Source organism: Dermacentor silvarum, chromosome 4 (assembly GCF_013339745.2).
Source record: "Dermacentor silvarum isolate Dsil-2018 chromosome 4, BIME_Dsil_1.4, whole genome shotgun sequence".
NCBI lineage: Eukaryota > Metazoa > Arthropoda > Arachnida > Ixodida > Ixodidae > Dermacentor > Dermacentor silvarum.
The window spans coordinates 45,448,918-45,475,288 of record NC_051157.2 but is presented as its reverse complement, the minus strand read 5'-3'; the positions used below and the strand labels follow the sequence as shown (position 1 = coordinate 45,475,288).

Here is a 26,371-nt window from a genome sequence, read left to right as displayed (position 1 = left end):
TGTTAAGCAAGAACTGAGTCGTGTTGGCGATTGTGAAGGAACTAATCACTGTGCTGAAAACTTGTTTTCCACACTACCAAAGCACTGGCTGTAAATTTTTCCATGCAATTTTTTTTAATATCTTTCTCGGAGCAATGGTCATTACATGCAGCAGCACTTCTTGGCAATTTTATATCCTGTCTATACTCTCTCTGTGCTCAAGGCGCACTGTCAATTTATGACTTCAATGGTCAGTAAAAAAGAACAGTGACGTAGAACAGGCCCTAGTGCTGTTATAGCTCCTTAATTTCATCTTGGCTTTCCAAGCAATCAGTGTGACGTTTCTGTTGGTAAATACAAAAATGTGTGAAGACATTATTGCGGTGTGGCACAGCTGCTGTTGTGGTGAAGGAGAACACCATGTCAATTCATCACATTTAGTGCACAGGCATCTTTCTTGTGCACTGTGCTCAAGGCACTGAGTAAGGTGTAATTAACTTTGACAGTTGAGACAGTAATGGTCATTACAGAAAATGCCAGGACATCAGTTAACGAAGTACCATGCTGCTTCAACCATGTGTGCTTGTTTTCCACTAGTTTGAGCATGTGCACTGCCTTCTGCCAGGGTTCTCCTCAATGTGCGACGCCAGCATGCACTTCCCGCAGACATTAAAGGGCCACCTCAACACTTTTTGACCACAGCAAGAAATGTTTTGCAAGTTGTAGACAATACTGCTTTGAACATGCGTACCTGACCATATTCCCCTGTATGCGGCAGAAAGACCACAATCTGGCACAAAAGATCGCTTGTGCTTTCTTGTAGTTTTTCGAGGTCTCCTCTACATGTCCCTCACATGATGTCAGAGACCCATGCAACAGCCAATAGATGCCAGCTGTTGGGAAATTGTTCATTATCATAAGTTACTCCCCTGTGAAAGCTTACACATAACCCCTTCAGACTTCATTAGAAGTGCGTCCCACCAGTCTGTCACTGCACCTTTATCACTTTCAGACACCTTTGTCAGATGCCAACCTTGAAGGGTACCATAAGTGCACCGCAAAGGAAACATCTGAAAGGAGTAATAGGCAAAGCATTCCTACCAACAGCCTCAGCTAAGAGAAAACTCTGGGTCAAAATGAAATAGGGAAAGTAAGCATTGCATTTCTTATCTCCATTATTAGGTCCCTCAAGAATTTCTGCACGTATCTATTTCTTGGAAGGCATCACACTTCTTCCAGCGATTTCTCAGTTCTGAAGAGTAGTTGCTGCAGGGCTTCATTAATGCAAGATCCTTTCATTCAGGGAAAATGCAGATTCTGTTTGATCTCCTTGCTACAGTATTTTGGGCGACTTGCAGAGTCCTTGCTCCGAATAAGGAAACTTTTTGCTAGCTGATGATGGAAAACGACAGGAAAAAGCCTACAGAAACAGCCATGTGCTCCTTATCTTGTCCGTTAAAGATGTTTTCTTTAGATTCTATGCCTTGAAACGGGTTTGCACTACAAATACAATATGAAACATTTCTGTCCTGTGCATTTCAGCAGCCAGTACATTTGTCCTGGCTGCTTGTTTCCTTCTCTCAACAGTGAGAAAAAGATGTGAGAAATGTAGGTGCTTGTAGTGTGTGCAATCAGTGTTACAAGAAATGCTGCAAAAGTACGCTCCAGGCATTTATTTGCAAAACTTCAGAGAAGTTTTGATATACATAGAACACCCAGTCATCTAATGTAGCAACCAGGCTAGCAGCCACACAATGACTAAAGAAAACAAAACTCTGCTCCAGTAATGTGTCTTGAGTACTTGAGCAAAACAAAACTCTCAGCTTGCACGCAAACGGGCCGGCCAGCTGTGCGATGCATTCCGACTATGGTGCAGCGACTACCGTGAACTTGAATGCCCAGAAATTGGCCACGGGTAGAAATCTCTACATAGGTCTCGGTGCACACTACTCTTCTCTCTATAAACCTTTGCTGCATCATGGTGCTCAGATCAATTCATCCTAAAGAGGTAAACATTCTTGTGCCATTCCTGGAGTGCAAGATTGCATGCATGCAATGAGTTGGCTGGTTGTGCTTTGTTCCTATCAGGCATGCTTCTTTGGACAGGACATAAACGTCCCTTCTTTTTTTCGTTCTCTCTCTCTCGCTTATTTTAAATTCGAGCCGTGCATGGGCTGGCCAGCCAGCCCAGCATCTTTGGCGCCTACTTTTAGTGCTGTGGATGCCAGTTTAGCATGGCGTGATGCACCTATGTGCAATTCTAGTTAAGACAACACTAAAAGCAGCATATAACAAATAACTTAGTGCACAAAAACAATCATTCTTAGATTAGTAAAAAAAAAATTAAAAGCGACATGGAGGCTCACAACATGTGAACAAGCACGATAGACCAGGTCATCTGGAAAGCTCATACATTGATGGGGCGTTCAAGCTGCTTAGAGACTACATAGAAGCGGTGCTTCTTGCCAAAGCAGCCCCAGAGAACGGCCACATTTTCAATGGCCACATTGAACGGTATGGTGGATAGGGCTCCCAGCAGACAGAGGAAGAAGCGCACAGGTCCCATGCGGTACAAGCTGAAGGACTTGATGACACCAAAGATGTACATGTACAGATTCATGGCCCCCACGAAGGCACACAGGAAGTTGAGCAACGCGGGGCAGGGGATGGGACAGAAGGCTGCGAGGATAAGGTTGGACGTACTCAGTGGAATCGTTGCCCATGAGTAGAGAGCGAGAGCCAGGAACAACTTGTGGCGCAGAGGAATGGTGCTGCTGTGAACCACAAGGAAGATGCCTTGGAGCCAGCGCTTGCGCTGCTGCAGGAAGTCCCAGAAGGAAAAAGGGCTCTTTTCCCACATTTCGCCAGGAATGAAGTCAAACGTGTAGCCCTCACGGTATGCCACCATGCTGAAGAAGCAGTCCTCAGCAATGGAGCCATCCGGGCCATGGTCAAAGGAAACCTTGCGCTCGGCACCTGCCCGAGTCACAACGTACGAGCCTTTCCAGCTAAACAGGGGCCTGTGGAAGGCCCAGAACTGGAAGCGCAGCTTACCCATGTCATCAGCCACACGGAAGCTATCAGCAAGGGTAGTAACCCAGTTGACCACACGTTCATTGGCATATGTGATGAGGCCTTGGCCAAAGGCATGTTTGCCATCCAGGGCAAAGTTGAGGATGCCTCGCACAGAGTCTTCTGTCATTAGGGTCTCTTCGTCTAAGTGCACAATCCAGTCGTCATCACCCAGGATGCTTACATCGTCTTCAAGGCAGTATTGCAGAGCCCGTGCCTTGAACAGGGCACCGCTTTTGGGTCGGTAGGAGGACGGCACTACCACTTCACGAATGCGGGGGTGTTTGGTCAGTCCAAGGGGCTTGTCTGTGACGATTTCCACGATAAAGTTCTCCAAACCAACTTCAGCACAGGTTTCAATGTTCCGCGCGACGTTGGTCCGCACAAGATCTGGGTAGTCGCCACGCGTAACAACGCGTATGCAGATGAAGGGCGCCAGCAGGGGCGAGCCTTTGAGACGCACTTTCTCCGGAAAAGCGTTGTACAGCAGCAAGCCTAAGCAGTTGCAAATGCACTGAGGCAGCGCTAACACCGTCAGTAGCCGCATCAGGTACAGCACGATTGTCAAGGGCCAGCCATACTGCTCCAAGGGGTCCAGATCATCGTAACTGAACTTCCAGAGGTGGATGCCTCCCGTGAACACCTCGAAGGCCAGTATCAGCCCCACGCAGAGGCAACAGTGCAGCAAATGCTTGGCACGACTGCTCAGCTGCATCTTGGGGAAACGGGCTGCCACCGGTCGGCTGCGATCTGCGACGTGTGCCACTTTAGTAACAAGAAGCAACGGCAGGAACAACACAGTGTATTGAAAGGCAAGCTTACAAAGCTGTAACCTTGATTTCGGCATTATCCCCTCGGAGCTTGTTTACGTGCAGATAAAGGTAAGTGCTCGAGTCCCTCCAAAGCTGCACGTACGAAGCATCTTTGCTCCATGCAGAAGGTTCCTAGCAAGCAGCTGAGTGTTGCAAGCACCACGGCGTAATCTTTTTAGGGACGATACTATCGTGCAGCGCAAACAAAAGTCGGGCACAGGAGTTTCCTCTTACGTGAGCTAAGGTAAAGTCTGCTGTGGGGTCAATTTACGTAAAAGCGTAGCAGCGTAAGACAACCTGCTGATTCTAGCAAATCGGCTGTTTACGGAAAAAGTGAAGGAAAGTGACTCGACCATTACACCAAAACGCGGTAAAGGCGTGTTGGATGGGCGTTACCCTTTAGCGATGCTGAAGTTCGCGCTAACTAAAGCTCAAGGAAGTTACCAGCATATGAAGCCGCACATTATATGTTCATGCGAATGTGTACTTACAAAAGACGGTTTCGGCGACTAGACGCAGAGGCCAGCCCTGAAGATTTGTTAAGTTGACGAGCGTTGAGCAGCCATGGCTGGCCGGCCCGCAAGGCTTCACGGGCCAGGGGAGGAGAAAAGGAGGGATGGAGGAAAGCGTGAAGGGGGAGAGAAAAACTTGATGCAAAACTTGATACCTAATGATGATGCTGATAATCACAAAAAAAATAAAAATAATACGACACACATGTGCAACTTGGAAAGCATATAGTTAATGCTCATTATTGTTGTGGTAAAACTCTATATGATTGTAGTACAATACAAACTCGAGTTAATTCCAAGACGAGAATGGTGCACTTTTCAGAAAAAGGAAGTGAAACTGGTGTAACAGGAAAGCGGCGGCTTGTGGTGACTACTGCTGGATGACTGCTGCTGATTCATCGCGTTGCTGGTGTTACTCAGCCCTCCACAAGCTCATATCGTGGCATTTTCACCGCGCATTAATTGCGATTACAAATTTAGCAGTCGACCTGGCGACCTCGCTCTTCGCCCGCACATTTGTCGTCAACTCTTTGTACGCGGATGGCGACGCTGTCGTCGTCTTTTGGGATACCACGTTGCCGGTCATTCGTAACTAGGGTTTTCTTAGATATTCTGTCAAGCTAAGTATATATATATAGTTTCAAAAGCAGTAGTATACGATCTGAAAAGTTGCGCTTCCCGTATGCAAAAGCATTGACAACATAAAATTGTAGACTAAAATGAGGGAAAGGCACAAACATTGAACTTTGGGCATCTTGGCATGTTTAAGTCGATCAGTAGATTTTGTGGACGGCAGTAAACTAAGGAGAAATAAGAATATTGCTGTCCAAAAGCTCATTGTCCGAGCCGCCGTCACTGGTGTCGGGACTTTTATGCCCTACCACTGATGGTTTACCTCTGAAAATGAGCTTCACATAAATGCCTGCCGAGTATGGTAAATAAACATTGATAACATAATGAGTGTCTCATGCCTAGCTGTAATGCAAAACCGGTGGTGCAAAGAAAAGCTTCAAGCATCAAATACAATATTAAGGACCTCTGCATTTCTGTGCCGCCAATAAACATGGAGGCCTAGCAGATGTCCAAATAATAAAAATTAATACGACACAAATGTGCAACTTGGGAAGCAGTATAATTAATGCTCGTTATTGTGGTACGAACTCAACGTTAAGAGTTAACTCCCAAGGCGTAAATGGTGCACTTCTCGGAAAAAAAGAAGTGAAACTTGTGCAACAGGAAAGCAGCACAAAATCACATGTTCATTTTTTTAGCAGCAAGCCAACATTTCTAGCTGCAACAACCAGACCTTGTTCTGTACCCAAGAGTGCAACTCTATTGAATCAGTTTGAAGTACGGACTATAGCTCATATCCCATTTTGACATAAATGGGGCATTTTTTAAATGGGACATAAATGGTATATATATATATTTTTTTGTCAAAATCGAGGATGGATACTTAGTTTCAAGAGCATAAAGCAGCAGCTCATAGGCCAGATCATTACAGATGTAATGTTCACATTCTCAAGGAAGGCGTAAAAGATATTTGCAGTGCAACTAACTGCTAAGAGAGAGAACAACATTCAAATAGAATCAGCGCTGAACACACAATTACATTCACACTTGGAAGTGATCAAGTAATGTTCCTAGTGTTAGACCTACTATTAGACGCTGACAGCGTTACGTTAAGGAAAAAAAGAAAAGAAAATTAGTTGGGATAAGAAACATGCGAAGCCCTCAGACTTGTCCTATTGGAGCGTTTCTTTTTTGTGCAGCATTTTATCAGCTGTGCTGCCTGTGCATAGCGTGTACTTTTTCAGAGCAAGACAACAAGTTTTATTCCAAGCGGTGAAACTCTGTTCCAACGCTGTGTTGCAATTTGTTTCATGAAACTACGCCATATTGCATGTCATATGCATTTGGGAGATACAGCCATGAGAGCCATTATTCTGTACTCTTAATCACGAGTAGTACCAAATTGGTTCTAGAGCAGAAAAGCACTACTTTTGGGTGCAGGTTTTGTGCATCTCCCTTCTGCAATCGCTTACTTGTTAAGTGATAGTACTTGCAATGCATCAGTGCCCATAAACTCTCGCATCATTGCCAGCAGAAAATTGCACTATTTCATCCTATGTCATCTGCTACAATGATGAAAAATACTTGCCAGAGTAAAAATTATTTTCAGGAACAGTGCACACACTCAGAATTGCTGGCTTTCATCTCGGCTTGCCCAAACCCAAAGCTGCTTCCCAATAATTGCTTGGCATGCTTGAATTCGAATCATACCACAGCCTGGTATAATTATAAGAATCAAAGGAATTATCTTGTACATACAGTGCTCGACCTCACCCCCATAACAAGGAAATTGATTGGTACTTATACTGATTGGTACTTCAAGTTTCAATAAAGCAGCAGGAAACATGCAGGTTTTGCAAAGAAAGCTTGCTAAACCGACAGCCCTGAGTGTTTCACAATCAAATTGCACAGACCTACACCTACCTTGCTGTAATAAGGCATTGATTGACGCACACAAGTTACTCTGTACATGGCAACAATTTTATTTTAACATTGTGAATGTAAAACATTCCAGCAGCTGTCCAGTGAACACCTGCCGAGATGGGTGCACGACATGGCGTTGCCAGTGTGATCACAACCATACCTGTGACTCGTAAAACGGCATGCACTCGGCTTTTTCAAGGAGTTTGTGTGCCTGAGTGTAAGAATGGGATTTACAGCTAACAGTGCTTGACACTGGGGAGGGGTAAAGAAAAAAAAAAAAAAGTGGGAAGAACTTTTGAGCCCTTGTATCCACAAGGTAAAGGAGAGACGACAATTATGGAATGCAAAAGTGTGACATGAAATGTGCTGATGCGATGTTTCATTTGGCACCTTCGTGCATCAGCTGCCGCTCGCATTGTGTGTGTGTGTGTGTGTGTGTATGCGCGTCATTTTTAAAGTTTGGCAATGCGCAATCTGTACATTACTAGCTTGCCAAAGTATGAATGCCAACAAGGCAAAATGAGAATATTATATTAGTTTTCCTTGTAAACAGCATTAAATATATTACAACTAGATCTCGCTCACATGGCTTAGTGGTGTAAAGACAGGAGTACATGGGTAATGCTCAAACAAATGTCCATATTATAAGAAGCCAACAAAGCATGGGGCAAAAAAAAAAAAAAAAGAATAAATTATTTGCCAAACAACAAAAGTGCTGCAAGAAAGATAACAAATACAGCAAGCAGAATGACTTGTGGAAACTTGTTCACTGCAAGATGCAACATAGGCATTGCACTTGGTTATATCTATGCACACATGCATAAAAAAATTCTCCAACAAGCACATTGGATTTTACAAACAGCATATCTCCCTTATCTATCAAATATGAAAAGTGTGTCACTAACCTTGGTAAAATATGCCTTTTAATGTGCAACAGAAGTGGAGTGACCAGACACAATATTTAGCTGCAAGTGTCCTGTGAACACAAGCTAATTCTTTTAGGTGTTGTTTCTTTGGATCAATCACTTGGACTCCTGTAATGCTGTTTCCATATCCAAAACTTTCTTAAAACATTCCCCTTTACTTTCAAACTGTATGAAGCTAAAATGTAAAATCCACATTCAACGAATACTTAACAAATGCGTACCATCAAGACCTTGCCAAAATAATGAAACTACCTTTTGTCACTGGCACAGCTCTTTATGGGATTGAAGTTTCATTACACGCTCATGGTCCACTAGTTTTGATTTCAATTTGCACACTTCAGAGCCGGCTGTTCTAACTGTTCTACACTACCAACCCCCTTTAGAAACGAAAGGAGAAAAAAAAAAAAAAAAGGAATATGCAGGCTTTGGTCCAACTAGCAATGGTATATGTTGGGTTTGTCCAAAAAGTTTTGATGTTATACCAATAACCCAAGTGGCATGCCTTTTAAAAGAAAAATGCACATGAACCAGCATCCGACTCTCAGCCTGACAGTATCTAGGATACTTCAATAATTGTGCCCTTTTGCACTCAAACAAAACAATCTCTCATATGCACTCAGCATCCTAAAACAAAAAAGGAGGCAGTGTAAATGTGGCTGCAAAAAATTATGAAAAGGAGAAGAAGCTTAACTGCAGACTCCAGCATTCTACTATTGTGCCTTCACCAGCAAAGATACCAATGCCAGAAACTATAGAGGATTTTATAACACTACCTAGAGGGAAATGTGGTGCTACTATCCATACAAGAGACAGGAATGCCAGGATATAGAATGTTCAGCTTGTCTTGAAGCATAATCATGCCAGTGCAAATAAAAGCTTCCTTAGGATTAACAACAAAATTAACAAGTCTTAGTTTTTCAGAAATATAATGCTACTCATTGCTTGCCCACATATAATTAAGAAATGAAGGTAACAGACACACATGATTGACACTGCACTGCATTCAGTAAAGACGTTCTCGTCGTTCCTTCAATTTGTCAACAGAAAGATGGTAGTGTCGGCATTTCATGTCACTGCTGTGGAGATGCTCAACTTCCTCGCAACCCCTGATGTTTGTCTTCCCTGCACAATTCTTGCATTTCTTGACGTTCTGCTTAACGCATGACATGCTCAATGGTGGGAACCACTGTTTTTTTAATAATAAATTGCCTACAGTCATGCAACAAAACCAGCACCTCACACACTGCTTTAGTAGGGAACTGAACTATCATGACAGATGCAACATTGGTCACCATCCTTGTCTACAAAATGTCCCGACTCTCCGAGAAAGATGACATTCTGAAGTCCTCGAATTTGTCACTCTCGTGCACGCTACAGCACCACTTTTCCCTCCAGGCAATTCTAAGAATGTCTCTGCCAGAAAAGAACAAATGAGGCACCAAAATATGCCCCTAACAGACATTGTGGTACATACAGCAAGGCATTTTCATAAAATTTCTATAACACAGTGATGAACAGAACAAGGCACTGAACATTAGTGACAACTAAACATGCACCTTAAAATGAGTACGAGGCATCTCAAGATTCAAGACTCCATGGTAAACATCACTGCAAACAAATGCAAACAAACATGACAGTCCAGGACTGAGCGGTAATAGTACCCAACACTGGAAATAAGCGTGGCAGTCAACGCTTGAAGTAAGGAAACAATAAATACAGCAAGTAAAAGCAAAATAAAACTACCGTTTCTCTGGTGCTCTACTGGGTCATTCAAACACCAAGATTTCTGAAAGGTTATTTACACAGTACGCATTTACAAGCACCAGCATTTGGTCTCCATATGTGTGTGTATGTGTGCTAAGTAAAAGGGCAATGTCAGGTGCATCTTCGAAGGAGGTGCAGTTAAAACACCCCAAGATTCGTCAATATTGTGACCACTATGTACAGGGAAGGTTCTATGTTACAGAAACATCTTTTTTTTCTTTTCAGCATAACCCTGAAGTCCTTCTACGAGGAAAAAAAAAAAGACTCGCACTCTGTTTTTCAAGCTCCTTATTGCTCTCATCTTCGCATTCCACATGGAAGAATACAACAGAGAGCACAAACTGTGCTTAAATTATGCATTAAATGCAATACGGCATCACGCGTTGAGAGGGTAATCGGGGGGCACCACTACATTCACTTGATAGTAGTGCTGGCTGCTTCAGCATGGGTCACACATGTCAAGAAAATTTATGTCACTGATAAGCAGTCAATGTACGAGCTCTCAACAAAAGGTTTTTCTATGAACGAATTGAAAAATTCTGGAAGTCGGCTGGCCCGCAGGACTTTGCTTCAGTACCCACACCACAGCATCTACACAGCCAGTGATGGCATTCTCATTTTACTTATGGAAAAGAGTGCAGCTGCGGATCCTGTTGTTGGTTAAAAGTGAGCTGTAAAGGATAGTTGACTTCTACATTCTGTTTATCAGCCATTGTAAAGCTAGCATTCTTGCAATGCCATTTTCAAACCTAATTGCAGCACACACACTTTTCAAATCGGCAGATACCTGTAGAAGCCACTGTGTGTTTTGTGTTTAAGTTGTACAAGGCAGTTGTTCCATGCAACTGTCAAGTACTGACATGCATGGCTTGTATTTTGTCTTCATATGAGTGACAACCAGTGCCATCATTAGTCACACAGGATTTATGCTTGGGAGAATCCTTAAGATGTTGAATATCAAAGCGTTTCTTTAACTAAATACATATGGTAACATTCGTTTGAGCCATGTCATTCAAGCACAACACAATACCGGCTACTGAGTCTTGTAATCTTGACTTTTGGGTCATTTGAGCTTGCAAGAACGTTTCACCGTAAACACATTTCAAAACACTCAAAATCAAACTAGAAAGTTCTCAAATGAGCACATTCAATATGGTTACCACAGCCAGACAACTCAAATGAAAGCTGCATTTACTGGGTTGTCGCCTGCTTATGCACAGCTTTGGGACGTGTGCTTCTTGTGTAAATGATCGCCTTTCATCTCCAGGTGGCAAATGCACGCAGCAAACATATGGAGATTGTGTGTTGGAAAGGAGCAACTTAAAAATAAAGCATGCACTGCCAGATATACAGCCTTGATTCAGGAGATAGCATAAGAATGACTAAATCTTTCTCCAATTTTTTTCAACTAGCACTTCCCACAGATGGCCTTGTTCCTTTATGACGTAATTCATTGCCTACTATACCTGCTGTACAGTGACCTAGTCATAATTTTTCATCCTCTCTCTCTGCTTGAGTTGACAAAATGTTGCTCTATATTCATCATAAGATTATATTTGGGACTGTCGCGTGCTTATCGTGCCTCAGTGATGGTAGAACTAATATTTACTTTTATGCTTACAACAACCATGGCACCGCTGAGTGAGATACTGCACTTGGTAGCCATGGCAATGACTCAGACAAGAAACTGTTGATTTACTATCACTGCACTGATAATGTCACACAGCAAGTGTGTCTGTGAACTGCAGGCACATAAAGCTGATACCCAAAACGCAACGAAATATAGGAACATGCAACATTGCTCATTTGGTAAAGCAAAAATGAGTGAGCAAGAAATATGAGAGCTTTGTAGGCATGACTACACAAAACACTGTTATTGGAATGAAAAGGAAAAAAGCGAACAGAAACTCACACAAAAGAAGTGAACTGAATGAGTGCTGGACTTCTTCCCGTCCACTTTTTTCCGCTGTGTAAGCATCTGTTCGCTGATTCCCCGTTCATTCACAAGCACGTACCAACTCACATAACAAGAGACCATTCTTTTTGGAAATTATTTGACATTTTGTGACCTCAACATGCTAAAGAAACAGAGATGGCGGGTGAGGTGTCGGAGGGGGGCAGCAAACAACTGGAAGAAACACCGGAATATTAGGAAGACAGCAAAACCACGAGGCAAACGATAAAATGAACAACATCAACACTACGTTCAGAAACATTTTAACTTCCAAGAACACAAAGTAAGCATTTTGGAGGAAGGAAGGAAAGAAACACCCACTCTAAAAACCTCAAACAGATGCTTTTTGTTCGATGACTTGCCTCCAAAATGCATATCACTTTGCGTCAAAGGACTTCCAAGGCACCCAATAAGCAGCTGCAACACTTGGCCGTACGATGGGTCTCTCATAGCACCTATAGCACTCCGAACCTCCAGACCAACTGTTCTCTAACTTGCAGCTATTTCTCACGGGCTCAGCTGATCACACGTGGTATTGTTTATGAGGCTCCAAGAGACAGTGCTGTTTGCCTGAACCTAATGACATTAGAAGATACATAGAGCAAGACATATAGAACTGTGGTGGTGATTGCAATATACTCTGTCGGTGGAGCTCTCCGGGATATCAGAGCCTACATCCACAAGACTTTGGGACAGACAGAATCCTGTACTTTCACAGACAATTTGAAGGACTTGAGATGCCTACCAAAAGGTGTATCTATGGAGTGGTCTTCCCAGACTTGCTTCTCTGGGCACTCTTACAGGCTTATGGGTATGCACAAGTCACACGTTGAATTCCACTAGTTAATTTGGAATAGTCCACTAAATCCTAAAGCAAGCCTTTGGATTTCACAAATCTGAATGTGCCAGAGGAAAACAAACTACTCTGCACTGGTCTGTCGTGGAAGGTACCATGTGCAGCCTGTTCCGGAAACACCAATTGCCATTTTGTCTATGTGTTTGCGATTATTAAAACACCAGGGTGGTTTCTGTGCCAATACTTCTGTCATCTGCTTTACTTGCAATACAGTCCAACCTCAATACAGCAAACATAGATATAACAATGTAAAGTTATGTTTTAACATCGATATGAGCGTGTAATAAATGTATGCTTATAACGAATATTGGATAAAGTGAACGCATTCTCAAGTCAGATGCGACATTGTTATTGGCCACGAGATCGAGCACAGTCGCTGCCTGGCGGGCACTGGCTGAACCACGGATAATATGGATTGTGCCATGCATCTTCTGTTAGGCCCTGTATGTTAGGCCCTTCTGTACTGATCACTCCGCAATCTCTGAGATACCATGAAACACGACCGGGGTGGCGTGAACATCACTCAGCAGTAGAAAAAAAGAATACCATATTTACTCGGATCTAATGCGCACTCGATTGTAACACGCATCCGCTTTCCGTGACCCCCCGCCCCCCCCAAAAAAGTCCTTTACAGTACCGCGCACCTCATGCTTTCATACAGAAATCCAACTTTCTTTCATTTGGAAAAACAGAGATTTACTCCCGATGCACTAAAATTGCGATGAATAAGAAAAGTCGCAGTTTCGGCTGAAAGGTTAAGCATCGATTGCAATAGCAAATTAGTAGATTCTTATACGAAGTAAGAATAGCAGTTTTATCGGCCGTATAAACTTGCAAACATTCGCTTACTAAATAAATGAACAAGCACGGTGTCACGCGCGCACAAGCAAACATGAACACATCTCACTCGTTGACCGCGGAAACTCGGTGTCAAAACGCTGGAATGACGAAAGCGCGGCGAGCGAATTGACCTTCGTGCTAGCATGCCTCTCGCTTCAACGCGACCTTCAAGCGGCGAAAACACAGCGCGCGGCGGACTTTCCCCGTCGCAGATTGCTTTCAAGACAGGGCCAAGGCGATCGTATCACCGAAGTGGATCGTTGCAGAATACGTCCTGCTTCAGTGCACTGCAACCCTTCCGCGTTGCTAATTTGCTGGCAAAAATCCTCTCCTTCCGTTCGCGCCAGTCCTGCACGCAAGTTTCGGATTCTCCGAACGCGCGTGATACGGCCCGATTTCCGTCCGTCTCAGCACACTTGATCACTTTCCTTTTAAATGCGGCATCATTATGAACTCGGCACTTCATGCCGATAGAGAAGACGCACAAAACGGGAAGACAGACGGTAGGCTAATGCATAAGCACGTGTACTGCAGCACATGGAGGAAGCTATGGCAGCTAGGCTACAGTGTAGCTAGGCTCAAAGCGCGTGCGAGGGGGCCATTTTTAAATGCCGACGGCTATATGGTAATGCAGATTTAGGCTCGTACTCGATTTTAACGCGCACGCAATTTTTGGACCTGTTTTATCTAAAGAAAGAAAGTGCGCGTCAGATTCGAGTAAATATGGTACATGCACTCACATCAAATCACTTTCTTTTTTATATGGTATACTAACTGAGCACTGCATTGGCAAGCGATGCACTCATCAAGCAAAAAGAAAGCACAGAGTTGCATCTCAATGCTTACACAAAGCACTAAAACCATATGGACTCATCCCTCGTCAGGTGGAAATGATGTACCTTTGAACTGCCAGCTAATTGCCCTGATAGTAAAGCAAGCAAGGGTGCTTCACCGCATAGAGAGATTATCCAGATTGACCAGTGAAACTTATTCCAGATTAACTGGCGGAATACAAATTTTCCAGTCTGAAGAGGGAAAAAAAGTGCTCCAGGTCGATTTGAGAACCACTGATCCAGACAGTGAAGAGTCAGTCCGCTGTCAGTCTGAAAACCTTAAAACCGCACTGGGTGCTATGAGAGACTCACTGGATGGGCCCAGAAACTATTGCAGTCGCACATTTAGTGTCGTGCAGATCTCTGACACAGTGCTCTCCATCCTTCCCAAACAAAATATAATCAGTCAGCCCTTGTGCTGCTGACTCTGTGTTATGACCAGCGGTTGTGCTGTCTTCCCACAAAGTGATGTGCCAACTATCCCAACTCGGTACTGCAAAACCACCGGAAGACACCAGAAGATTTGTCAGCGACTGCCCTGCCGCCTGTACCAGAATCAAGGTCCTTGATGTGTGTGCCTAGGAAGTGAGATTGCAGGTAGATGAACAGATGAGGTGCAGGTGGGGTGTCTCAGAAGCTCTCAACAAAGCTGCCAGGGAAGAGTCCAGTCTTTCCCGTCCTCTGCAGGGTGCCTTTGAACCAGCCATCCTCCCGCTTCTTGTGCACGTACACGACGTCTCCCTGCTTGAGCTCCAGCTCATACTCGCTGTTCGGAGGGTAAGGCACGATGCAGCGAAACCTGGACAAAAGAAACTGCATGATCCCTTGCACTCGAATGTCAATACTACAGCAAACAAACACTACAAATTAGGGGTGTGCGAATATTCAAATATCACCGAATAGAATTGAATAGTGAATGTTCGAATAATTTGATTTGTGAATCGAATATTTACTAGTCAATTTTTTGCTTCGATATATTCAGTATAAAGACCCGCGCAGTGCCACATGGAGGCCCTTGCGCACGATGCTGCCCAAGCAAGTGTTTTACTTCGTTTTCGGCACAAAAGGAGTGCCGAGCGCGCTGCAGATGGGCCACCCTGGCTGACGTCGTTGTGGACCTTGTACCATAACTGCGAGGGCTCCCCGACATCGGCCCAATGCGGGGATCGCACACACAGCGCCCAAACGCCGCAATTCTCAGAATGGTGCTGTGTAAGCTGGGTCCGCTTTTGTTGGTACAAGGTAGGGCCAAGTTGGCAGGACTGATCGAAATGATAACACGACACGAACAGAGGGAACAGCAACAAAAGCAGCATGCATTTTGTCAAAATCGGGCTGATTAGCCGCCGACAAGCACGCGGATCATGTTCGATGTGCGGCGATCCCGTGACAGCTTGCAGCTTGTTACAACATAGGCCACACTGCCTAGGCCATTAGGCCTAGTCAGCACTGCTTAGTTGGGTGTCGGTGACTAAAGTTATGGTTTGGTGCCAAATCAATGCAGATCTATTCGCAGCAATCGCGCAGCACTTCGAAAGCTGACAAACTGCCTCGCAAACGAAAGTGAGTGTACAGGATGAAAACAAAGTTGTTCACGGCATCTTTGCGACACACCGTACAGTGGCCTCTCATTCCCGACGCCATTTTTATATGTGCATCTGTCTCTGTTAGTAGCTTCTAGTAACCCTTCACAAGACTAGCTTTGCGTTTATACGGCGGGGGCAAAAGTGTCATGACCTGGTGGCATGCATTTGCGCAGATGGTGGATTGAACGAAAAGGGAGGGGGGGACAAACTTCTTTCCAGGGAGGTCTCTCTATCCATATATCCATGTTGTAGTGACGATAAAGAATAAAACTGCCAAAAGCGCTAGTTAAAAATGCAACTTATTATGTGAACCCAGCAAAACAAGCAACTCTCGGAGCACAATGATAGTGGAGAGCACAGCCGTCAGTTGTAGAAATCTGGGGTGCGATCGCGCAAACAGCTCGCTTTTCCGTTCCTTCGCTTGCCTTCTCTGGATTGATCAGAATTGTGATTGTGTAAGCGGCCGTCAGAGACAGCGGGGCGGTACTACAGATTTCCCACATTGTGACGTAGCAGTCAAACCGAACGTGCGGAAAGCGAGCTGTTTGCGCGGTCGCAGCCCTGATCTTCAAGTCAAGTGCGTTGGCTATTTATACATGACTCAATGTACATTTCAGGATAATTACTGGTGCTTGCATTTGTTGTAGAAGGTACACCACTATTCACGTTGTGCGCACAATCTTATCAGACAAGACTCTTTCGCTATAGAATCGGCGACAACATTAAGGAAATTTTGGATATATGTGGGCGTGTCTTCCGCAGAGACAGTAACTTTGTAACAGTGGCTAGCCGGTGAAGAAGGGTCACCATAAAAAGATAAACAATGCACGCATGTCAATGTGAGTTAAACAGTAGGCTAGCGAAGACAGTTTGAGGCATATGATAGGGACAATGAATATGACAAACTGAGTTCTTTCTGAGAAACCCATATGGGTTTCCTTTGTAGCTTTGTGCTGCACTAGGGTGGATGACCATTTCCCCTTTCACAAAGAGCCAATGTGCCAACAAACCTTTCCCTGACAAGAGGAGCAGGCTGCTTGGGCCTCGCCTTGAGGCTGTCGGTTCCATCCAGGGAGCTGGTCTTCTTGTGCAGTGCCTGCTGGTTGCCTAAAACCTCACTCGGACACGAGCCAGATCTGCGGGTAGGAATCCGGAGTGAATTGTCACAAGCTTGTCGTACAGTGCAAGCTATGGTGAGATAATGGCGAAATGTACCTGTGTGATAAGTTACTGATCTCAAATGTGACATTTCCTTTCCAATTTTCTGACTGTACTTCTTGTTGCAAGTCCTGTTTGTTTACCCAATCAATATATTGCAGTCAGCACAATAAACCTGATGGTTGGCACTGAGCGCTCAGTAACAGTGCATTTTACTCTGCGTGCCACCCTTGCGCCATTTATTCAATTACTTACAAGCTTGTGCTAATTTTTGCATTTTGCTGCTATAGTTGATTCCTTTATGTCTCTTACTGCACAGCACTCAGTTGCCCTTCAGGACAGGAAAGCACATTTTTTTAGAAGCTTGCCCAACACTACACACATACCTTTACAGGGATACATACGTACATTATTATTAAAGATCATTTAACACTCTGAGGGTCACAATTTTTTCGTGAAATGAGTCCACCCAGGGTCACATTTGTTTATTCCCGATTAGGTTTCTTCAGAATGACTTATTTTGAGGGAAAAGAAACAAAACAAAAAAACAAGGAAATAATTTTTTAGGTGATAAAAAGTCGTCAGAATGATTTAATGCATGGCTTTAGACAGTGGAATCTCGTTGATATGATCTTCACGGGAACCGCAAAATAAAGCAGATAATCCGAAAATCGTATCATCCAACGTATTATCCAACAAAACCGTATTATAGTGTAGAACTGCTTATAACGTAAGTCGCTGGAGTCGCGAATATCCGCTCTATAAGTGGTACCGCACTATAACTAAAGCAACAATTTTCAAGGCCCGCCCATATGCAAAACGTGCACCGAGCCGCCACGCTTATGCGACAGTCGAGGAATGCGGCTAGAACGTTTGCATTCAATTTACAGTCGAATCTCGTTAATTCGAACCAAATCACACCGCGGCGCCTCCGACCGGCATTGCTCCGCCACCGCCATAGAGTAAAAGCTTAGGAGAGACCCCTCAATGTCGCATGTGAACAAAAAAAGAAAAAACGCGGCGGAAATTTCTCCCTCTCTCAAATGGCAAGGTCACCGATTCTGCGTTGCGCCGGAACATGCGTGTACGTGCCGACGTCTCAGCCACGCTACCGTAGCCACGCGTAGAAAATGGCAGTGAACCCTTCTTTCTCCTTTATGCTTCCTCTACTTTCTAGTCACGTGTTGACCTTGCACGCTGCGGCTACGGCGCAGAGCGAAGCAGCGGCGCTGTCCCACGCCGGCAAACGCCCGCTTCCCGATAACGGCAGAAAACAAAACTTCGGGGAGCTGGCGCCGGGCCGCGACTTTCAGCGGAGACCAGTGCCTCAAAAGTCCCTAAGCGATTATGTCCCTAGCAGCTGAGCGTGGCTCCTACGTGCATAGGGAGCGAATCGTTTAGGGCGCGTTGAATGTCGGGCGGTGTCTGGACCACGGCGGCCGCACTTTATTATTGTAGTGTTTGTTCTAGTAGCGGAAATCCTTGCAGTAGTGGTGGTGTGGCATGATGGCTTTTGATCTTGGTGAACTGTGGTGGTGTAAACAAGCAGATTTACAGGGTGCGAGAGAGAAACGATGATATTCCTAAATAAACGCATCACTGTTTTGATGATCCAAATATAATCTCACTATCAGGGAGGGAGCAGTCTACCTGACCGGAGCAGTATTTCTTTATTTGGGGTGTTGCTACGCTGCGCTCCGCAACACCCCAACGACCGCCGCTTCATCGGCGCCCGGCATCGGCGCCCGGCACTGCGGCTTCCGCCGCAGCCCCGGGGTACAAACGCGAGCAGTACCGCTTGCTTACACCACCACAGTTCACCGAGATCAAAAGCCGTCATGCCACACCACCACTACTGCAAGGATTTCCGCCACTAGAACAAACGCTACAATAATAAAGCGCGACCGGCGTGGGCCAGACACCGCCAGACATTCAATGTGCCCTAAACGATTCGCTCGCACGTAGGAGCTGCGCTCGGCAAGGTCGCTGCACCCGGTCCCGGAGATAAGAGAGCCACGCTCAGCGGAGACCAGTGCTTCAAAAGTCCCTCAGCGATTATGTCTCTAGGAGCTCCACGATTGCCATAACACCACGTGTTAAGTGGAAGTCTCCGCTGTACCTACTAGCAATTGTAAAGTTACCGCCGGGGGGCCGGCTGGAGCGGCGGCGCCTGCACGGCGGCGGACGCACACGGTGGCAGTCGAAAGTGAGGGAGCTACGAGGGAGGGCGAGGGAAGCCACTGAAGCGGCGGAGTTGCCGAGGCGAAATCCGCTTTCCTGCCGCCCTCCTCCCTCACATTCCATGGTCTCGGCGTGCGCGCTTCGCCGTGCCGTGCCGGCGCCGCCCGCTCCCTGAAGTTTCGTTTACTGCCGTTATCGTGAAGCGAGCGTTGGCCGGCGTTGGCAGTTTCGTGGCCCTCACTCTCTATGCACGCCGTGATAATTCACGACTCGCACTCAAGATTCTGGTTTCAGCCTCACTAGCTGTTCGCTCGCACCATGTGCCCTTCTCCTCCACTTCGTCTCTTTTTCTTCCTCAAGCACTCCTTGGGGCGCCCGTTTGAGGGGAGCGTTCACCATCTCCGCTGACTTCCGTACTTCCAGGCAGCCGCACTGTAACCGGTATTTCATTTCCCGCAACTGCACTATAAGCGATACGTGTATACATGGAGTGCTATGGGAAAATTAACGGGAGTCTGAAAAGACCACACTATATCCGGTCCTGCACTATAAGCGGTTACGTTATCAATGGTCTATACTGTATCAGGAAAAAAAAAAGTATCCCAAAAAAGTATTATGCAGAATCGTATCAACGAGATAAGACTTCCAAAGGAAGGTTGATGGATGGATATGCGAAACCTTTTGACGAACAGAATTAATTTTTTTTCAGGGAACTTGATGCAACATTCATAAAATCATAGAACGATTCCAAATTCGTTAACCTGAAGAAAAATTCTGGAGGCTTGGCACGTATGCACTGAGCATGGAAGTGTGGAACTTTGCACTTGCACCCTTTGAGGGTCAAAGACATAAATATACGGTGGCGTCTGTATGTAAAAAAAATGCACCAATTTTTCCTCTCTCTGTTGCCCAGCAAGTGCTGCCACCCTAGGGTGTGTGGATACAAGGAATCTTTTTTTTTTTTAGCTCCGTAGTCTCGTTTTTCATTCCATGGCTTCCTTATGCTGCCGTTTCGGCGACAACTTGTGCAGGTGCACGGCGGTTAGTTTTGGTGTTGTCTCGTGGGCTGTTATTTTTTCTTGTGCTCGTAAAAAACTGATGTCTATCTGGTTTATACTCTCTCAAAAGGTCACCGCTAGATGCTCGCTCGTTTATTGCTCAAAAGGATGTGATTACATCTGTTCACTGGCGGGCGCTGGTACATACAAATGATGCCTTCGTATAAGAACGATGCTGCTCTGCCTGCATTTCTTTTCTCGAGACTCTCGAAAACTGATTGCCCCTTGTTGGCAATGGGACAAAGTATTGCTGCTAGGTTCCGACTCGTTTGGTTTTTCTGATGGACGCACAAGTTTTCTTGCGTGTGCTCACATACAGGTTCAATTATGCTATAGGCATGCGCGCTGGCTGCACTGCCGCAATTAAGTCGAGCGGCGATTCCTCTGATGCGGACTACTGCCCAAGTGCCCCGAAACGGAATACATCTATTTCAATGCATTTACTTTTTTTATTCTTATTGTAAGGATTTATGCAAGCAAATCTGTATTAATGAATAAACAATGAAAGTTTACCTACGAAAAAATTTTTTGTCACTTTATGGTCACTAAGTAATCGCAGTAATTTTTTATTTAATCGAAATAGGTCAGCCTGAAGATTTTAAACCTGCAATAAGAAAAATTCGACCCTGTGGGCTCACATATGGCAAAAAACAACTCGGAGGCATAGCTTGGCAGTATGCTCATAAAGCATTATGTGTGCAGGTTAATTCATGAACACTTCAGGATGCTGTACACAAGCAAGAGCTGTCACCTGATGTGCACGACAGGCACAGCACTGGGTGGCTGCAGAGAGGGCTGGCCCGATGCTGCTGAGCTGTCCACGAAACTCGGGTTGTCACAGGAAAAATTGGGTGGAGGAGGTGAGCGCGATCTGCGCTTGGCTGTGAGTCGCTTCATCAGGCTTATCTTCTCCTTCTCCTTGCGCTCCTTCTGCTGGAAAAGTGCACATAATCCACATTCAGCAAAACATCTGGCTGCCATATGAGGCCAAATAAGTCAAATTCAAAGGGCCTCACAATACAGCAGCAATTACATTTACTGCAGAGGAAGTACGCTCATAAAGACCTCGGACATGGAATAATTCAACAAGGGAAATCTGCCAGTGCACCTTTTGGGCTCTTGATAGGAGTACTGATGAATATTTTCGGAAGTGTACAAAATCTGCAACATACTTCTTGCATGTACAGTTAAACCTGCTTATAACGAACCTCCATATAACGAATTCCTGGATATAACTAAGTTTTTCTATTCCCCGCCGTTACTCCATAGAAGCACATGTATTTGAGACCTCTACGTAACGAAGTGGCAGCGGGAGACCCCCTCGATATAACGAATTTTTCCCTCCAACAACCTAGAGATTTTGCCCCAAATTTTGTCATTTTTGCGCGAGCAGCAACCGGAAGCACCTCCGCCGCGACGGAATGCGAAGCGAGCGCACGTATGCGAGGCGGGCCTGCATCCCTCGACCTAGCGATCTTGCCGCCACGGGCGTGACCTTTCCCTCTCCCTTCATTCAAACCTGATCCTGCCGCTTCCTGCAGCTCGCCTAGCCCGCCAAGCCGGCACTCTCTCCTTTTCCAGTTGATGTTGCCGACGCGCTGGTACACGCTGTGACACATCACACTCGATGAGCGCGGACACGCGCTGTCAAACACTGGCGGCGTGTGGAAACGCCTCTGGAGAAGTGAGCGAAGTGACCTTCGTGCTGTTGTCTATCGCTTCAACGGAAACTGAGCACCGAGAACACACAGCACGCACAAAGCTACGAGCCGTCCGACGCACCTACACTGCTAGACTCTCAGATCGCTTTCAAGATACGGCCCGCGCGACCGCGCGCCGCCGCGTAGTATGCAGTTGATGCCAGAGTGCAGTACAACGCCGCCCCGCTATCTCTCCCCCCTCGCTCCCTCGCCGGTGCCTCTAGCACAACGGAAGAAGGCGCGCTTCCTCCCTGCTTTTTTTGCACGCGCGAGATTTAGACGCGGTCCTCGGCTCCCCTCGTATGTTTTCACTCGCACATACAGCATACGGCATGTGGAGACTGCGTTTATCGCCCTTGGACTAAATTATACGGAATATCTATGAGCCAAAACCAAGTTAGGAGCCACAACGCATCATAGACACCATCTTTAAATAGCAAATACGGATCTCAAGGGCCATACTTTTGCTGGCGGAAACCTGAAAATACATCATAGTTGTCGCCCCCGGCACTCTGGGCGGCCAATGCTATCGTCAAGCCACCAAGCCAAGCGACATGAAAAGTCAAAATGGCCACTCGGGCCGGCGCGGGTGGCAATTCGCAACGTATGATGCGGGAACGGTCCCACAGTTGCGACGCAACAGCGGGGTTACCAATGCATTGGGTTCTTTGGGAGCTGTGTCGGGACCGGCCGAAAACGATCGACGTAACAGCTGGGAAAATGCAGCCCCAGGGAACGTAACAGCGGGGTTCTACTGTAACACTATACGACGCTACGACGCCATCATGACGCACGCTCTTCGTTTCCGATGCCTCGCGCTTGTGCGAAATGACACGCGTCCACGCATCCGGTACCTGGTGTGACATTCCAAGGATGAGTGCTTCGACGAAAACGAAAAACGGGTGCGCGTTACAATTGAGGGTGCGTTAGAATCGAGTAAATACGGTAAGCGTTTCTTTTTCGAATTTTCGTGCCGAACCTGCATATAACGAAATCCATTTTATAACGGAAGTTTTTTGGGAATTTGTCAATTTCGTTATATCCAGGTTTAACTGTACATGACACATGGGAAGTACGAACGGTGGAAGATAACTTATTTTATACTAAAGACTCTCTCCAAATGACTCTAGGGTCGCTGACATAACTGTAATGACACGACGTGGGGCAAAATTTGCCGACGTGTAGCAATATGGCTAGGTAAAATGATGCTGATTGTAAAAAATAAACAAGAGTGCTATGCATATTTCTTTTGGCTGCAGTTGCAGCGATCAAAGAAATTGAGTGAGCCAAAGTATTACAAGGTCATGAAGTGTATCCATCTCCTTTGGCGCCCCCTTATGCTGTTTTCCTCGCATGGCTCTTGCATCTCCTGTAATCCGGCTCCACGCGTAGCTAAGCGCCACCGCCAGTTGGTGTAATCACACAATGTATGACAGATGGTGTGAGTGTTGCGCTTCTAACACCACTTAATGGCGGTTTACTCAGGGTGCAAAAGAGAGTAGCCTCTTCCTTATTTGGCTTGGCGTCTGCTGTGTACGCGGATGTTTGGAGCACCCGTCGTGGGCCTATCCTGAGAAAGGCTTCTGAGCACGACACCGGGATGGACGAACATGCTCAACCGAAAAGCGCCACCGTTCGCATGACTGCACTCGCGAATCATTAGGCATTGCTGTCCAGGATAGGGGCAAACATATTCGCTCGATATCCTGTCGTGGTGAGTTGGACTTCCTCGATTCGTTAGCATCCAACAGAGTGTTCTACTAGGTAGTAATTCGGCTAGCTGGCATGGTGCATGAAAGGTGCAATAAATGCCCTTGTGAATGTTTGCTCTACTGCGTTGATATTCCTTTGTCCCAAGAGCACGTTTGAGATCCACAGTACTGAAACAGAAACAGGTTCATAGAAACAAGTACAGTTAAACTCCGATATAACGAATTGGGTAAAATTGGCACTTTATTTCATTGAATCAAAATTATTTATATTGAAATTGAACCTTTTATGCAAATAAGAAGTCTTTGCCAGTTTCTCTTGAGGTTATGCTACCTCCAGAGCTAAACACGTGGGAAGACAGCACCCATGAAGACAAGGCCAGATCGGCTCATCCAGCCTGTGCATCCACTGCAGATTAATTCAACCATAATGTTAAATTAAAAATCAAATTATGGGGTTTTACGTGCCAAAACCACAATCTGATTATGAGGCATGCCGTAGTGGGGGAATCCGGAATAATTTGTACCACCTGGGATTCTTTAACGTGCACCTAAATCCAAGTACACTGGTGTTTTCGCATTTCGCCGCCATTGAAATGCGGCCGCCGTGGCTGGGATTCGATCCCGCAACCTCGTGCTCAGCAGCCCAACACCACAGCCACCGAGCAACCACGCGGGTCCACTATACGGGCCCCCCAGCCACATATGCACTCAGCTGCACTGACAGCCATGCAGCTGGGCTAGAAGAGGAGACACGAGGGCTAGAAGAGGAGGGCGCTCTACCTAGTGATACTAGAGCGCCCGCCTCAGCTGTGGGAGGTTGTGGGTTCGATTCTCACCATCGCCGGGCACCCACTGGTTCAAATGGGTACACGCATACCTTGGCCTGGCGTTCGGCTTTTTCAGGGGTGATATGCTTGGGAAAGGAGCCTGGGCTCTAAATTCCCGTCAAAACTCTCGTGATGACTAAAAAAATAGTAATGTTTGGGCAACTCCCATGGTGGCCATTTCCCATGTGGCACCCCAAATGCACCTATTGAGGTGGGGACATCATCTGGTTGGAGACAAAAACCCCTTTCCAAGTGTTGAGGTCCCATAATGGCTGAGCACAAGGCCAGGAGCGCACTTGTTATATCTATTTTACTGGTAGGTACTCGGCGGCAGCACTTGCCTACTACAGCCGCGGCAGATGCTCTTCAACAAGGCCGTCTGTGGTTGGGACCATCTCACAACCTTTGTCCCACTCCTACCCTCCCCCCAAAGCACGCGCATCGCACAATTAGAACACAGACTCACAGTGCGCAGTGTAAACAAGATGTTCATCACCTTTTCCAGGCGCATCGCTGAAGCAGATGGAGCCAGGGCACCGGAGGAGGCGGCGGTGGCAGATGAGCTGGAGCAGCCGGGCGTATTGGGTGTGGCCACCCCACCAGTACTGCTGGCCTGGGTGCTGCCACTGCCAGCGCCCACAGAGGTCGTGACGGCAACAGCGGGGTTGCGAGTGGGCGTGGCACAAGCAGGCACCCACGGGGAGGCACCGCTGCCTGACCCGTAAGAAGAAACCGAGGAGGGAGGCCACGCGAGCAACCAATGGCCGCCAGTGGGGCCAGTGCTCCCCGAGGAAGCCTGGGAAGAAGCAGGGCTCCCTGTGGTGACAGCCACTGCCTTAGCCACGCCCAGCTGCTGCACCTGCAGGGCCACAGGGCCATGGCTCACCTGCAGGCCGGTTCGCAAAGCACTTGTACTTCAGGGTTGCCGCTTCCGTCACTTGTGTGCTAAATGCAGTAAAATCTTTAAAAATTATTCAATTCTGGAGTTTTATGTGCCATAGCCACATTCTGATTATGAGGCACAACATAGCCTCCTATATACTTCATGCCTGCTCATCGGCGCCGAGAACGCAGAGAACCGGTCGTCGTGCCTAGTGCCGTCACTCACCACCAGTTGGCTGTGCTACCCCAGAATAGAAATACAGGACGCTCTACGGCGACGTGCGCTGTAGCATAACTATATCTCACGCTATTTTTTTTTACCGGTGCCGATTCTATTGTTTTACAACATCTGCGGGCGTTTAACGCCGACACAGAAGCGTACAGGCCGCTGCGCATTGCTTCTTCAAAAAGAAAAGAACGATAAAAGGAAAACCACAGCTGTTATCTGTACTTGTATGAAGCTTCATTTTCCTTCTGCTTATGCATGTTTACATACATGCTTACATATGTTTTGTATGTCAGTGTGGAAAAAAAAAAATAATGTCGGCTCTAATAACTGCACAACAAAAGCTTTTATTGCCATCGTTTGGATGTAAAGTTTGTGGAGCTTTCGTGACAGGGGCTTCTGTGAAAAAAGTTTTGCGATGTGGTTCTTGTCCGTTAGCTTCAGCGCAAAATTAGTGAATAGAGGGCGGAATAACTTTGTTACTATGATCTCAAACAGCTTCTCGTGATGTTTAGGCACTGAACAATTCAATAGTTCACGCTCTCGCAGCACTTGAGCAGCATTCACGGCAGTCTCCCTCAGCGGCTGCGTAAAATTTCTTAGCTTAGCGAGCACTACTTCAACCTACTTGTGCAAAGAGTTCAGCACAACTACGAGTTCGTCTGACCGATACAGCAGACGGCTTCTGTCTTGAAGCCTAATCAGAGAATCTGATGGCGCCGAGGGCTTGGGCTTTGTCAACAAACTGAGGCATTCTTTGCAAGACAACCGCTCATTAACAGCTTAACAGCTCTCGATAGGTATCCGCCAACCATCGCTAGTGCTGCACATTCTGGCGAACGAAGCGTTTCTTTGCGCCGGGTGATGTGGTTGAACAGCGCTGCTGTTGCCTCTTTGGGGAAATTTTTTGGATGGTTCTGGCGTAGTGCTTACGCTCAGTTGCCGGCGTAGCGACGAGCGTGTGCTATCTTCCGTGTCCATCACGTTGCTGTTTGTC

The 26,371-nt window shown here is 46.2% G+C and overlaps 2 protein-coding genes across 4 annotated transcripts in view; both read right to left on the bottom strand.

The window, feature by feature from the left end:
* Positions 1-1,637: 1,637 nt before the first annotated feature.
* Positions 1,638-4,510, bottom strand: LOC119449941 (beta-1,4-mannosyltransferase egh). The gene is made up of 2 exons (XM_037713242.2): positions 4,355-4,510; positions 1,638-3,801 (listed from the first exon to the last, which is right to left on the bottom strand). The coding sequence occupies exon 2, from the start codon at positions 3,764-3,766 to the stop codon at positions 2,387-2,389; it is 1,380 nt and encodes a 459-aa protein (XP_037569170.1). The 5' UTR covers positions 3,767-3,801; positions 4,355-4,510; the 3' UTR covers positions 1,638-2,386.
* Positions 4,511-6,912: 2,402 nt separating this feature from the next.
* The window catches only part of LOC119449935 (E3 ubiquitin-protein ligase SH3RF3), a 40,147-nt gene continuing 20,688 nt past the window's right edge, over positions 6,913-26,371 (bottom strand). For 2 of the 3 annotated variants that reach the window (XM_037713228.2, XM_037713230.2), the window contains 4 exons: positions 24,763-25,152; positions 20,779-20,960; positions 16,641-16,766; positions 6,913-14,843 (listed from right to left, as the gene is read on the bottom strand). In XM_037713228.2, the coding sequence (XP_037569156.1) occupies positions 14,675-14,843; positions 16,641-16,766; positions 20,779-20,960; positions 24,763-25,152 (867 nt within the window). In that variant the 3' untranslated portion in view covers positions 6,913-14,674. The remainder of the gene's footprint in view (positions 14,844-16,640; positions 16,767-20,778; positions 20,961-24,762; positions 25,153-26,371) is intronic. The other variant, XM_037713229.2, reaches the window with a different exon arrangement.